The 17024-nt window shown below is 37.0% G+C and overlaps 1 protein-coding gene across 1 annotated transcript; it reads left to right on the top strand.

The window, feature by feature from the left end:
* The first annotated feature begins 4177 nt into the window (after positions 1 to 4177).
* Positions 4178 to 8594, top strand: evx2 (even-skipped homeobox 2). The gene is made up of 3 exons (XM_053497091.1): positions 4178 to 4929; positions 5542 to 5777; positions 6483 to 8594. Exons 1-3 carry the CDS (start codon positions 4305 to 4307, stop codon positions 7062 to 7064), a joined length of 1443 nt encoding a protein of 480 aa, XP_053353066.1. The 5' UTR covers positions 4178 to 4304; the 3' UTR covers positions 7065 to 8594.
* Positions 8595 to 17024: the final 8430 nt, after the last annotated feature.

Here is a 17024-nt window from a genome sequence, read left to right as displayed (position 1 = left end):
ATTTGAACAGTATGTTGATGTATTTTTGAGAAATGTCACCTTTTCCTAAGTATATCTTACGATTTAGTTATTTTCCGGCTAATAATAATTAATATCTTACCCACTTTTTTATTTGTTTGTTTGTTTGATTGCTTGTAATTGCAGTGACAGAGCATATTGGACGTGGAACGTCTTAAGTTGTAGCACACTTTTTATTTGACACTTTTTATTATTGCAGACACTTAAAATAGTTTGGACTTTTTTATGGATATTATATCCATTTTACTAAAATAAGTTTATTAAAATAATTCTATTTAATAAGTTTAAACCAAACATATTTAAACGGAAAATAGAGATAGAAAGAGATCTTGCATCTTGTATGCATTTTTGTCACAAAAAGATATCTGTAAAGACGTTTATCTGTATGAAACTGTCTGTACATAAATATTTATTTCATATATTTATCTAAAATGTATATGTTTATATTATATTATAAATTGTTCTGTTAGACAGACAGGTAAACAAGCACAACATACAGTTAAACTAATGCTACAGTTTTTTTTTTTTTTTATAGTTTCTGCATAAAAGCCCCGGGACGGTCAAATGTAATCTTACAGAGATGCAATACTTTGGTTTTGTCAATAGATGGCAATATCAGTCCACATTATCGTTATTCATCGCTCGCTTGAAAATTAAGTTTACTTCTTCAAAGTAAGATTTGCTGATTAGCTTCACACTGCACATTAAGTTAAACAAATAAAATGTTTTGGTCAACCTACTAAATGCAACCAAGTACACTAACTGACTATAGTAATGCACTGTACTATACCAAGTCAAACTTAGTAAAACAGTATTTATTTAAGCTAAAAGTAAATGATAAAGTGATTATAATAAGTAAAGTAAATTGCTTTATTGATCGTCCTGCTACAGATTTCTAACTGTGTTAAATACAAAACGTTCTTACACCCTTAAAGACGTGGAGCTTGCATGCGAACATACATCAAGTTGCTTGTTTATACCTATACTTAGGATGAAATAATTACACATCGTTAAAAATCAGTAAAACATGTTAATTTTAAGGCAGGGACAGAAGCATGCTGATTTCCATTGAAATTACAATACTATATATATATTTTTTTTTTTCCTCTTCTCCTTCTTCTTCTTTTCCGTAATATTTACTGCAGGCAACTTTGCAAATAATTTTCTTTACATGCAGTGTATGTCGAAATCAAAATAAGTGCTAATATATTTGTTACACATTTTCCTGAATTGCGAACTATCTATTACTTAGGTATAATTAATCATAATTTAACAAAAAATAATCCTCATTGATATTTTTTTTGGTTCGTGCAAGGGCAACTCTGTTGAAAGGCGAAAGGTGGCGGTAGGGAACCATGCCAGTTTCGAGCACATGCTCTTTTTTACGGTTGACTATAAAATAAAAGTGGGGCATACTTAATAACTGAATATAGCCTACTGTAATAACTAAACTATATGGCATGGTTTATTTTCTTGTGGCTAAAATTGGCTACAAATGTACGATACATAGGCTACATAAGTTTCTTTGCAGAAAGTTTTTGCAAAACAACACCAAGTTACAAACAAGCCATTTTAAAATGAGAGTAGTACGGGTTCAGTTATCCAACTGTCACCTCTATTTTACACATCAGGTATTTGGTTATTTGAATGTGGACCTCGAAAATAAATTTAAGCTTTTTCGAGCCATTTTGTTTATACTAGCTCGACAAAAAGAGCAACGTTGTGATCATTTCCTATTTCCTATTTGTGAAAGGGCCTTTTTTACTCTAGCTTCTACGCAAACCTACGATCTCTAGCGACCAGGGAATAAAACCAGAAAAAAGACAACCAACATAAGGCGTTCTTTTTCATAATTTTTGTCCCCCAATTAGTCATAAAATTTAGTTCGTTGGGAAATTTGCTCATAGATAAAAAAAAAACGCTCATATCTGCAGCACAGAAATTTGCTAATAGAAGAAAGAGTTCCACATTTGCTTTAGAATATTCATTATTACTATCATATTCATATTTAACATATAGCATATTAATACATTTGGTTAAATACTTGTGTATATGTCAATATACCGACCCTTTTGATTTTGTGCTCCATCTGAGCCAGAAATCGCTTATATGCGTTATGGGTCGCATGTGGGTTATTTTACGACCAAATTTTTCATAAGGACATTTATGTAATGCTAGTCTTTCTGAAACTGCTCCTGATATGGAGCGTCATAACAATGCATACACTTCCAATAATGTAACTTGCGTCGATGTTATTACATTGTATACTTCCAATAATGTAATATGCGTCGTACCTCTAGGGTCGATTCGATTACCGCCTCGGTAATCTCCCGTGCGTGGAATTTGCATGTTTTCCCCGTGCTTGGTGGGATTTCTCCTGGTACTCTGGTTTCCTCCCACAGTTCAAAGACATGCAGATTAGTTAAATTGAATGTGTGTGTGTGCACTGCGATAGATGGCACGTCGTCCAGTGTGTACCCCCTGGTATAGGCTCCAAGGCCCCCGCGACCCTGTACAGGATAAGCGGGATAAAGAAAATGAATTAATTATTACGTAAATTAATTAATAATTTCTCTGATCATAATCACTGCACCAAACCTAGAGATACTATGGGAATATTTGCTCTTTATAACTAAATGTCCAGAAGTTTTGTAATAAAAGCTGAATAGTAGTTCATTTTAATATAGCCTAACGTTACCGATTGCAAATTTTACCATTTGCTCTAGTAGTCTAGCCAACGCCTGCTGCGCAAGTGAAAAGCTGCTGGGGGCGCCAAAGAACGGTAAAGCACTTCTGTGGCTATAAAGTCTACAGCTGAAAGTACGTTGTTCTATCACTTAACCTCACCTTTACTAGGCGTCTACACAGTCCACTCACTTCAGTACGCGCATGATCAGGAGCTTACCTCTAAACACCATGAACGAATTAGATGTCATTTCGCATAAGGCGGCTTTAAATAGTTTAAAAAATGGAAAAAATAGCCGATCCTTATCAGTAGACCAGGGGAAAAAACTGAGGGATTTTTCTTAAGTGTCTGGCATTTTTCAAAATACAAAATATAAGCAAAATAATAAGCAAAAGATATAAGCAAAGATAAGAAAAAGAAAAGAAGTTATGAAACTTACGAGCATTGAGATTTACTAAGGGAAGAGTGCGTATTGAAAACAGAATTGTGTTTCTTATTAAAAATGAAAAAAGTTCTCGATTGCTCGACTCCAGCTCTCTAATTTTCTAAAAAGAATTTTAAATTCTTTTAATAAAGATTTCCGTGCAGTTATTGGGCTGATCCCATTTTTAGTGATCAACTTTTAAAATGAGCCGTTAATCCTAAATCATCATATCAAGGGGTCAGTTAGCTAATTGTAATATACTTTTTACACGCATCAGTGATTTGTTTATTTAAAATCACAACTCAAGACGTAGTTTTTTTTTTTCAGTATCAAACCCAAATGCTGAAATTGATTTGATGACTGGATTGGATTTGAAGATGATAACGATTTCCATGCACTTAATGGCGTTCTGAATATGTGATTTTTTTGTTTTTGTTTTACAATGAAAACGATTTGATTATAAATACATTTGGTTCGTAGCTATTTAAAATAGTACAATGTGTATCTTTGGCTTTTCTAACAACTAATTTATGTGCAATAAAATACAATAGCTGCTACAACATAATTTTACACTCCTAAACAAGATGATATATGTCGTTATTTTCAATGTGAATTGATTATTTGACAGCAGTATTAAACACGATTTTTTAATTTATTTTTTCAGCTTTTTTTCTTTTAAAGAACACCCGTTCTTAAACTGTGCACGCCGATACCCTGGAGTAAAAATCTCCAACACCTTTCAGTCCAAAACATCTGAGTCAAATAATCTTCTTAGGAAAAAAAAAAGGAATCAGAAGGGAGGCAGAGAGGGGGAGCGAGAGTCTAAGCAGAAGGGAGGAACAATAGAGAATCAAAGTATAATGATATTCCTAAATGAAGAGGGAAATGTTGCCGCACTCATTTTATTAATCAGACTGTCAATTTCACCCCAGAGGCCAAACCCAGGAGCCATCTAAAGCAGACGCAGATCATCGACGGGACAGCAGCTCCTCTCCTCACTTCTTCCCTCTCCCTCCACCTGGATATGAGGCTTTGAGCGAGCTCAGCTCGACTACATCATTCTTCTGACAGTCCCGCTCCTATTTATTTGCTTATAAACCTGTTACAATAAATGATCATTCGCGAAGCGTCACGCACACCTTTAACGACGAAACCGCGAAACACTTTTTTTGATGAATGACATTTCGGACCGCAGAGGATGCACGGGTCATTTTAAGCAGTCATTCGTTGCCCGCACTGGCATTCGTCTGCTTTTTTCTTCGCCTTACCCATAAAGGTGTTATATTATTTGGTGCCAGTATCAGAGCTGACTGCGGATTAGCTACGCCACAAATTCATCGGAGTACCAGCGGCGCGGGGGAGTTCGGCTTTTTTCTGCGTTACTTCATGATGGAGAGGATAAGAAAAGAGATGATTCTGATGGAAAGGGGGCTGCACAGTCCCGTGGCAGGCAAGAGGCTGCCGAACCTCTCCGAGTCGAACGGAAACGCGGTGCTCGAGGCCCTTGAAAATTCTCAGCACACGGGGCGACTGAGCCCGAGAATCACTTCCGCTTCGCTACACGCTAGCCTGGGCGACGTGCCCAGCAAAGGCAAATTCGAAATAGACAGTTTATTCGGAAACCACCACGCCAACGACAACAGTTCATCGGCGGAAATCTCGTCCTCTGAAAACAGGAAGAAATCAAGTCTGTATCCTGAAGTTTCTACCGACTCCGAAATGAATAGCGATGTGGAAGTAGGCTGCCCATCTCATCGCTCCCCAAACAGTGTCAGCCAACACAAGGAAAACAATAATAAAGGTAAAGCACAAGGGCCCTTTTTCGTTTAAGTCATTAATGCTAAAGTTTTACCAATGAAAGACCATACTGCTTATATTTTCTTTAATAATTTTACATGTATTTATAATAATACGTAAAGTGCATAAAGTACCTTGACCTAAGTGAAAAAGAACCCATCAAAATAAAAACAAAACGTTGTTGAACTACAGCGCTGGAAATGTATTAAATTATTTACTTAAGTCCGATATTATTATTATTATTATTATTATTATTATTATTATAACTGGCATTTCACTATAACACGAATTTGTTACTAATATAAAACATACAAATATTTTAGTTGGGACATATCTTTACATAATATATGTTTAACAACAATACAAATTGCGACAATTTTGTATATTTGTTGATTTGCTTTTCACATGTCGACGGAGAATTTACTTCGTCGAATTACTTACTACAGGCAGAAATTAATAGCATGGAGAAAATTCGCAGTGTTTGGGCTAAACTATGTAGCAAGATGTTCGTATGTAAATGAATAACAACATATTTTAGAATATGACATTTATGCAGCCACATTACTGAATTACCCGTGTCTTATTCTTGTTTATAATTATTTGTTGTATTCATTAGGTTTCTCAGACAGTAATTCGGGGAGCTCGAGTTCTTCGTCTGTCTCTAGTCATAACGGAAACTCCATCGGCAGCTCGACCAACTCAAACACGGACCAAGTGAGGCGATACCGGACTGCCTTTACCAGGGAACAAATCGGAAGACTGGAAAAAGAATTTTACAGGGAAAACTATGTTTCAAGACCCAGGAGATGTGAGCTAGCTGCGGCTTTAAACCTACCTGAAACAACTATAAAGGTAATATTTCGTTTCAATTGTTGCTGGTTCAAATAATTATAGGCTATAATATGTGATAAAAAATCTACATACAAATTATAGGCTAAATCGATGTTTTAATATAAACTTGCAAAATACATGTTTTTTTCCAATTAAAGAGAAAGTGTGGGATTTAAAACTTTCCACTCAAAGGCTATAGATTTGCTTTTTATATAAAAAAAAATACTTTAATGGTGAAAATATATATATTTCAACTTATATGAGCATGTCGTCAAAATACGTAAACATTTTTTATGTAAAATTGAAAGTCACGGAAATCATATCAGCTACGGAATTAAGTTCAAAATTAAATATAAGGCGTAAAAATATACAACAATGTAAGACAGTGTAAGACTGTTTTTGTAATTCCGTATATCGGGTGGTTGAAAGGTGATTGGTTTACCCTACGTTAGCTAATGTCGTTTTCATGCGTTTTCGTATAACAGTGCGACAGTTTTAAGTCTTATTAAAATTAGATATTTTTTTAGCATAAATTAAACCTACGCTACTTTTGCTTTAACACCATATTTCACAAGTCGATTTTTCTTATTATTTACATTTTGAGTGTAGTTATTTCTCTTTGCCTATTTTTTCCAAGTAAATTTACAACGAGGAAAATCGCTTGTTGAACATTAGGCTGAATCTAAATACAGGTTTGTGTGTGTGTGCGTGTTGTGGTGTGTGTAGGTGTGGTTCCAAAACCGGCGAATGAAGGACAAGAGGCAGCGCCTGGCCATGTCCTGGCCACATCCGGCCGATCCCAGCTTCTACACTTACATGATGACGCACGCAGCGGCCACCGGAAGTCTGCCGTACCCGTTTCATACTCATATGCCCCTGCACTACTACCCGCACGTGGGTGTCACGGCCGCGGCCGCGGCGGCTGCGGCCTCTGGAGCCGCATCCTCACCATTCGCCACCTCCATACGGCCCCTTGACACATTTCGAGCGCTCTCCCATCCGTATTCACGTCCAGAGCTGCTCTGCAGCTTTCGTCATCCCGGACTGTACCAGTCGCCGGCAGGCCTCAACAGTTCAGCTGCAGCAGCGGCTGCGGCGGCGGTGAGCGCACCCTCGGCTAGTGCTTGCTCTTGCCTCAGCTGCCACAGCGGCGGCGCGCTCAGTTCTCGCAGCGCGGGCTCGGACTTCACATGCACAGCGAGCGCACCGAGGTCCGAAAGCGGATTTCTACCCTATTCGGCAGCCGTACTGAGCAAAACCGCCGTGCCCTCGCCAGATCAGAGAGAGGAAAGCGCCCTCAATAGATAACTTGCCACTTAAACGTGTAACGAAAGTTACTTTTGATTTTAATCAACATCTTGTTGTTAGCGCATTCAAATTATTAAGGACATTTTTCAAGCCATTTTAAATAGAACCTATTAAGCCAGACCAGAAAATATTAAATGTTATTAAATGATAACCGGAATCAGCGCTATATTCTAAAAAGAAAGATTTGGCACCGCGAAATATGGCTAAATAAACAGCAGATGTTTGATTCAGTTTCCACTATATTTTTTTCTAATGTTTTGTTCACCCAGTACAATTTTCGTCTTCAAGTTTTATGACAGCACACACTTCTTTCTTGCTCTAAAGAGAAAAATACGGTGCATGTGCAACTTTTAGTCTGAGGTACCAGGATGAGGATGATGACGATGCCGTTCAGGGACTCCCTTAATTCGATGGAGCTATAGGCGATGAGACTCTACACTGCTTCCATAGTGTCAATTCTGCTGTTAATAATGTGCAGATTATGACGAAAATTGCCAATCATGCACCTTGATGGAGCTCCTTTGAAAACGAAAATGTGAGGAAGTTCCCTGTTCTGAGACCCGATGTCACATCATAACAACCCGCTGTGGGAAGTCATTAGACGAGGCAGATAAAGAACCTTGTGCTTCACACATTGTTACTGGTGCATATTGTACAGTAACAAACGTGGCATTCGTTATCTGAAGAAATTTTAAAAGACAAAAAACAACCTCCCCTTCCGTTGAGTCCTTTTCCAGTCTCTTTATTGGAGCTTTAGTCGTCGTGGGTAGAATTTTCTCTCAGCTGTGTTCTGCTGATGCGAGCAGCCTCATTAAATACGAACCGATATTTCCATAATGCTCCCAACAGAGACTCTTCACTCACATTGTAACGGGATTATCCGCACAAGCCCAAACTTTAGACAAATTGCTTATGCATTTCTGTCTGCATGCATATTTTTTGTCACCTACATACCATTTTGCCCATTAGACAATGGCATTTTAACCAACGCAAAACAGCACTTGTATAGCCAGTTATGAATGGTGAGATATTTTGTCATAACATACATAGTCTAATTCAGATAGAAATAAACCAAAATACCGACAGCTATGTGAAAACATTCAGCGTTGTATTTATTTATTTATTTTAATGAGTTAGACATCTATTTAATTCAAGTGACTGGCTGAATGTGTGAGTTTGTCTTAGGTGCTCTGACAGTTCTACAAAAAAATGTAATGTCGATACCAGAGTTTAAAATAAATATCAAGTCATTGAAGACAGAATACAGAAATGCAGGACATATACCAAAATGGTCATTGTAAATAATGCATATTACATTGCTGATAAAGTTTCGAATGTTAAAGGGTTTTATACGTTAGTAGGGGATGCGAAGGGTTGGTTCTCGCGATAGAAACAGTTTGTTCAATAAATGGGAGTAAAAAAAAAAATCCTGTGTTTTGCCCTTCTCCCCAGGATCGCTGTGATTCATGACTTTTAAATTACGTTTCTGTATTTTAAATATTACCGACTGTATGATTTTTCATATTTTCACTTGAGAAATATGTGCAATATAAAATGTAAATTATGTTATTTATTGATGGTGTTTGTTCTTGGGAAAATAAATATTTAAAAATCAAGTAATTGCTTGTTTAGTATTTTGTCCCTCCCAAACAACTAGGAAAAAAAACATCTATATGAAAATTAATAAAGGTTAAAAAGGCGTCGTTTCTCGTATTATTAAGTAGGCAACGTTCGTAAAAAATGGTTAAACAATTCGTTATTTGTTTATATAGGCCTAATATATATATGGATAATATAAACTTCACACACACACACGCACGCACGCACGCACACACGCACGCACGCACGCACGCACGCACACGCACATATAAGCCTAAGTCAAATTCCCACCTGTCTAAAGCTGAAAGGATGATAAAACTGAACCTTTGTTCGTACAGTGCTTTTAAATTATTATTATTTTTCGATAGAAAACTGCAGCGATAAAAAGCGCTATGTTTTTGTTTTGACCTTTTATAAAATAACGCGAACAGTATATTAATTAAGCCTACACCAAAACTATAGGGAATTTGAAGAGTGAGTCATCGGGTCATCTCGACCCTATAATTTACCATAATGTTTACATTACCTCTAAATGATACAAACTGATACTGTCGTTAATTGCAGCTCGGTTAAATATATACAAGAGCACCCCAAGGGATTTAGAGATAAGTTGCTTTTTTAACGTCCCCATTAAAGAAATAGGATTAGACTCAGCTTTGGATGTGATGTATTGCCGTGGTTCTTCATGCTCTTTACTCCAGCAAGGGTTACAACCCATCCAACAAAGGCATTGAGATAGATGGAGAGCTAAACGAAATAAGACAGAGGGCAGAAAAACACTGGCCACAATAACACGATTAGTTTTGTATCCAGTGTGCGAAAACTAAAAAAGAATGTATCATAAAATGTAAAAAAAAAAAAAAAAGTCTTTCACCTTAACCAAATTGCTTTTGACAAGAAGATGTATCTGCGGGTTGTTTAATATAGTTTATATTTTCTTTATTTCGATGCTAATAGGAAACCTAAATTAAATGTCCACTGGCGAGATAGAAATGCAAAGATCGATGATCCTTCCCCTACTGTCCAATCACCCCTATTTAATTGACTGTATTTTCTGGGTAATTGAACTGCTTGTTGTAAATTGAAGATTTTATAGAAACGACGTGAAAACTACATTTACTGACATTCATCGCGTCTTTGACATTGATTATCTGATCAGCGCGTGTCATTCTAACCTCCAATTCTTCATTACACACTGTTTATGAGCTGCTGCAGAACAACTCGCTTGTTCCACAGTGATTGATTGCCTTATTAACGCGTGTTCTTGTAAGTGTGACCGAACTGATTACGATGCATATGTTTAGAATAATGTTTCATTTAGCTGACTGCGAGTAATGCGAGGTGACAGCAGCTGCGAGGAGGACAAAAACCAAAACTACAGGGAGCACGTGGGGCCAAACCACTTCGTCGTTTTAAGGTGGAATAAAACTTCAATAGGAGAAATAAAAGATAGGCTAATATATAGATTTTATTTAAAAAAATTATGCAACAGTGGTGTTACATAATACATAACATTATTCAGAAAATTTATTACAATTTTTCCATTTGGCTTCAGATTATTTCAGAGGTGCAAAATACTTTTGCCAATAAAATACCGCTGAATTTCTCCATACAAATAATAATTATTTAAATTTGAATATAGGACATGATTGGTTTGTGAAATGGACTTGCAAAAGCATTCTCTTCTGTCCGTCTTCTTAGCTTCGTGTTATATGTTATATGTTTAATATATATATATAGTATATTTATTTTTTTCTACGCGCATGTTCCCGTTCAAATGTTACCTTCATTAATTTAACCATAGCTCATTAAGACAGAATAAAATGGTTACATTAACTTATCAGCCCATAATGATGATGAATGAAATATTAATTCAGACACAAGCTGGGTTGTTTGCTAGTTTGCTCGTTGTGCTACATTTAAAAAAACATTTTGAATAGGAGGTCATCCCCTCAATCAATTACACAAACATATAGAGTTGGTTTCCTAAAACTCCCTTTCATGCATATGCATTAAAACATGTTATCAATAATCCTTGAAAATTGCCTTCATCGGCTTTAAAGTCATGCCAGTATGTTGCACCAAAGGAAAGTTCATTGGGTTGGCTGGCTAAAATAAAATCCACGAGTCAGTGATGTTCAAACGTGTACAAACAAGTCAGATGCATTTTTACCAAATCCTGTAACAATGTATTAGCTGAGCCAAAAGAACACGTACGCCAGCTTTCCAGTTTGTGCAATAAGTAAGATTTTCTTTTCAGGTATTTTGGTTGGTGGCTGGTTGATCCCATGCTGCCAACCCTTTCCCTGTACAAGATACTCACCATGGAAATGTTGCATAGCATTAGGCAATGTAATTTATAATAATTCGTCATATTATTACCTTCAAATGTTTGCGACAGAGATAGCTAGCCCTCAAGTACATTACATGGAATAGATGTAAGTAAATTAAGCACAACTAGTCGAGTCTATTTCATGCACTGTCACTTCAATACATGCATGTTTGAAAGTCCCAAAAAGGTGACCACTAAATCCTTACATTCTTACCGAATCACATACATTTAGACATATAATGAGCTGAGAGCGAAAGCGCAGAAGGATAAACGCAAAATTAATTGCGTATTGTTTTAATTAGATGGACTGAAGATAGGGCGGGGCTGTGATAAACTGCTCAGAGCGAACTGATCATGCTGAACAGCAGGAGCGAGTGCACAGACGAGGTCAGGTCAAAGCAGCGGGCGCCTCCTTACGAACTAACGCTCATCTGACGGCTGCTTACGAATCCTTTAAGCTCTTATGACACCTTAGAGAGGACCGTGTTTGAGGGCTGAATCACCCATTTCAAAACTCATATATTAAAAAGATTGTAGTTATTACTGTTACTTTCTAGTTATTGCTGCTTCTTCGTAGCTTAAAACCTCTCTGTTGTAGGGGTGTATTGACAAACTGTGATTACAACTCACGGTGTGTTAAAACAGACCGTGAAGAGCAATAGATAAATATTAGTAAATTCCCCAACAACTTTAAAAAAAGAGCACGTTACGTACAAGGCTATTTTGCGGGCGTTTCCCGAAAGTATTCGTCGGCGATTTAACAAATACGCTGTCACTAGTCCTTTGTTGACTCCGCCTTGCCCGATTCTCGAGATAAGCAAAATAATTCGATAGTCAAACAATTGACTGACAGTCTGGAGGCATATTTTACAGATTAGTCAGACACTTAAACAGCTGAAGCATACACGGATAGACAGCAAAAGCAAAAGATTTGAACAAAAAATATGTTTGCTTGGAAGAGGTAAACCGAACGGGAAATATGCAGGGGATTAATAAGAACTTTCCTTAGCTAATTTATGTCTTGCACATGTGATGTAGACAGGTGCGATTCGAGAGACTGATTGGCCCCTAGGCCAAATTTGCAGAGGGCCTCTGCAACCAGCAGTCATCACCATTAACTTACCTACCTGCAGGTGTAGTTTATTTCTAAGCAACTGGCAATATGCAGCTCACTAAAATCACGTTTCAGACGGAAGCTGTTAGACATTTAACCAAAAAAAAAAAGACTGAACAAAATTAAGGCATGAAACTTAGCCAGATTATTTTCTGAACATAAACACTTACGTTAAATGTGATTCAGCATCTTGTGCATACCTTTATCTATGCATACAGAGACAGCCAAATGTAAACACATTTATTGTTGTTGTATGATAAGTATAAAAACATAGAAGAAAGTCTGGCAAAATATAAATAAATAAATGAGGGGTGGTGCAAGACTTTTAAGTCTTATAAGACGTATAAGTTTTATTTTTGCACGTTAATTAAAAATGTCACTCTCTCATGTATTCATTCAAATATTTCACGCCTTAAATTTAAATGTATGGTTTTTGCTTACAGCTCGTTCAAAAATACAGTATCTCAAAATATTACAATATTTCAATGGAAAAAATATTTACAATACAGAAATTCTGATTTTTTTTTATGCACTCCGTACTTTGTCGGTGCTCCTTTGCATTCATTACTGAATCAATGTGGCATGGCATGGAGGTGATCAGCCTGTCCAAACTCCTGATGGAAAAGAAATTGGCATCTCCATGAAGCCTGTTAACAGATAGACGTATAAAGTGTTCTAAAATCTCTTGGCTGTGTTGACTTTCGACTTGATAAAACAGCGTGAACCAAAGCCAGTAGATGACAAAGCACCCCAAATCTTCACCAACTTTGGAAAATTGGATTCTGTGCCTCTACACTCCGGACGTTTCCTTTGGCGTGTTGACTTCAAAATTAGTACAGTTACTATTTTACCTGAAAAGAGGATCTTGGACTACTGAGCAACGGTCCAGTTCTTTTTCTTCTTAGTCCAGGTAGGATAATTTTGACACTGTTTCTAGTTTTAGAGTAGCTTGAAGAATGCAACAATTGCAGCCTATTTCCTGAAGTGTCTGTACATGGTGACTTATAAGCACTGCTTCCAGTCTCACTTAACTCCTTGGGAAGTTCTCACAAGTTCTTGAATCAGCTTTGCTTGACAATCTTTTTAAGGCTGTGGTCATGCCTCTTGCTCAAAATTAAATATTGTAATGCTTTGATATAATGAATTTTTACATTTTATTTTAAAGAACTATAAGCCATAATGATTGAAATTGAAAACAAAAAGACCTAGAAACCCCCCAAAATATGCAGATTTTTAAAATAGTGACACTTACAACTTCAGCATCTGAAGTTGAGTCACAGACAGCTGGAACTAATCCAATACTTTAGAATTTTCCCAAAACCAGCTTGGAATTGTCCCTTGTTGAAAAAAGCAGTTAAATATAAAATGTTTAACATACATGTTGCTGTGCCTCTTCAAGTTCCACATGACTATTGTGTCTGTTGTGTCTATTTTGGGCAAAGAAAATGGTGACTGCTGGGTGGAGCTGTACTCTAAGCTGGAGGAGGTTCTAACCACACTTTTTTTTCCTTAGAACTCATGAATAACTGAAGAGCAAGTTTATAAATTAAATATATGTAAATTTAAAGAAGAAGAAAGGGAGAGAAAGAGATTTTCTCATGTTTTTTGTTTTGTACACACAAGAGAACCATGAGACTGTTCAAAAATTACAAGCAAAAAAAACGTATAATAGGTCATAATATATTAATTAATATTCAAATTGAATTATATGAAAATCTGATAATTGTCCGGGGCTGTAAAAATCACTGGGATTCTTTAGAATGAGTGTGCACATGCATGCTGCAACTGTTCAACAAAGACACAAAGTGATGTATTCTGAAGCAGGTATTCATTGTCTGGAACAAGCTCCACTTAAATTTATGCGGGTCAGAAAAGTGTAAAATATTTAGTGACAGAATAATCAAGACAAAATGTGCATAATCACCAAAATCACAATAATTGGGTTACTATTGTTTTTACTAGGATATAGTTAACAGTAATGAGTAGAACATACATGGAATGGTCTGGTGTTTGCTAATTTGTCTGATATGTAAACAATAGAAGAGTAAGCAAAGAAAATCCATATATCCGCCATAGATAACAGTTTGTGCTGAAGAGATCTCTTGCCAGTTGCTTTGGCAGACTAACTCGGCTCTATTGTCTATACCAGAAAACTTAACAAAAGATAGGAAACCTTTGTGGTTATCAGGGGTTCAGGTGTTCATAGACCCATATTTACATACTGTATGTTGCTAATGTTTTATTTGGCCACTCTAACTGGTAGAGCTTGTAAAAATAAACTAGATATTGTATGTCACAATGTATACATAATGCCATATGGCATCTCTGCATTCATGCCAATGGTAATAATAATGAGCTTAAGAAGAACCTGGAGAAGATACACTGGGACGCCCAGGCAGCAGCATTTCAGAGTTCCCAGAGCCTTTAAAGAGTTCTTTAGGATCGAACCCCCGAGTTTTGATATTTGGCCACATATATATGTAAAACAAGCTTATTTTAAAATATTTTAAAAATGAAAAAAATATTTTTCCCTTTATAAACACTGTGAACATGAGTTAAACATAAGTTTATGTCCCTTGAGCAATCATCATATTATACAGTATGCCTTACAGTGGAGTGACAGAGGAATAGCATCTTTAGAGAAGCCATCTTCATGCCAATGAAATATGCTGCCTGTTCCAGTGTTAGGAAGTTTTTTTCTGAGGTCAGCATAAGACTAAGAACCAATTTTTTTTTTTTTTGGCTATCCAAAATAATAGGGCCATCAGCATACAATTCTTAAGAACATTCATGTCTGTGGAAGGGCAAATCTCAGAAAGCTGAATGGGCCACTGGAAACATGGAAATATGCATTATACAGAGCCACTAATGTGAATCAACACAGTAGTTTCACTGCATGCATAACACCTGGTAGCCTTATTATACTAAAGGGGACCCAGTCAAAAATCCCTCTTAACTCTAGAATAGAAAGGAAATCACCAGCCTTTTTCTTAATGAAAAGGTTAAATAGAACCCTAAATGTCAAATAGGGGCAGCATGGTGGCTTGGTAGTTAACACTGTTACCTCTTACCTTGGAGGGTTTAAAACTAGCCTCTGGTCCTGTGTGTTTGGAGTTTGCTTGCTCTCTCTGTGATTGCTTGGTTTATTCCCACATTCCAAAGACATGCACCATAGGTTGTCTGACTTTTCTAAGTTGTCTGTAGTGTGTGACTATGTCTGAATGCATGTGTGCTTGTGCTCTGCGATTAGTTGACACCCCATTTAGGGTGTACTCTGCCTTGTATTTTAAGTTCCCACTGATAAGACCTCAAACCCTACACAGCACTTATGGCACAGCTAATGAGTGAATGTTAAATATAATATTTTGTTCTGTCCAAGAGGTGACTAGAGTTACCTAAGTCTTAGGTTAAAGCAACAATGTTGATAGAGACTGATGATGAGGAGCCAGTGGTAGAACCAAAGTTGATACCCATGCAGCATTTTCATTTGGTTCCTTTTGTGGTAGTAGGTTCTGACCCACATGGTAGATGGGAAATCGACATCTAATAGAAATCTTATAGGATAAATTGTCATAATTAATGTGCATTAATCACATGAAATGTTATTTTTTGGCAGCTGATAAAATAGCACTACAAATCGAGATATTGTATATTATTTTTTCATTTAATTGTTTATACTGTGTGACAAGAGGTGAATGTGCACACAACATAATGAATCCATGACATTGATGTTATAATACATATTTTCACCAGGGAGCAGGTGCTCCACCAGATCTCCACTGACATGCCAGTACCACAAACAAAGCTCTCACTCACTCACTCACTCACTCACTCACTCACTCACTCATCGTCTATACTGCTTTATCCTGTATTCAGGGTTGCAGAGACCTGGAACCTATCCCAGGAGACTTGGGCATGAGGCAGGATACACCCTGGACAGGGTGCCAATCCATCACAGGGCACACACACATACACACACTCACACACTCATTCACACACTACGGCCAATTTGAGAATGCCAATTAGCCTAATCTGCAGGTCTTTGGACTGTGGGAGGAAACCGGAGACATGGGGAGAACATGCAAACTCTGTGCACACAGAGACGGCAATCGAGTCTAGCCGGGAATCGAACCCGGACCCTGGAGGTGCAAGGTATTAAATTAATCAGTAATAAATGCTACTTTGAGAATTTTATGTAAAAAGACATTACTCTGGGCAAAAAGCAAACCACAGCACTGAGGCTTGAATTATAATTCATTAAAACAACACTTGACTCAAAAAACACATAACTGTCCATGGTGCTGATCTAGAATCATGGTTCTCCAGACAACTTAACTTAAACCACATATACAATCCAAAACTGAATTAAAATAATGTGTTCCAGAAGAGAAAAATGATCAGAAAAATAATAAAAAAATCCCCATAAACGTAAATGCACTATATACCAAAACATATTCGCCCATCTGCCTTCACATGCATATAAATTTGGGTCACATCTAATTCTTAATCATAGGGTTTATTATGATGTTGTCCCACTCTTTGCAGATATAACAGCTTTAAATCTGCTGGGAAGGCTTTCCTTAAGTTTTAGGAGTGTGTTTATAATAATTTTTGACCAATCTTTCAGAAGTGCATTATTGAGGTCAGACATTAATGTTGGACAAGAATGCCTGCCTTCCAGTCTTCGCTCTAATTTATCCCAAAGGTTTTTTATTGGGTTGAGGTCAGGAGTATGCGAAGGCCAGTCAAATTCTTCTACACCAAACTGATTCATCCATGTCTTTATGGACCTTTGTGCACTGGTGCGCAGTCATGTTGAAACAGGAAAAGACCATCCCCAAACTGTTCCCACAAAGTTGGAAAACAACTGCACATCATCATCCCCCCTCCACCAAACTTTGCAATTGGCACAATA

This window comes from Clarias gariepinus, chromosome 5 (assembly GCF_024256425.1).
Source record: "Clarias gariepinus isolate MV-2021 ecotype Netherlands chromosome 5, CGAR_prim_01v2, whole genome shotgun sequence".
NCBI lineage: Eukaryota > Metazoa > Chordata > Actinopteri > Siluriformes > Clariidae > Clarias > Clarias gariepinus.
Note: the sequence above shows the minus strand (reverse complement) of the source record. Positions and strands in the feature narration are given on the sequence as shown.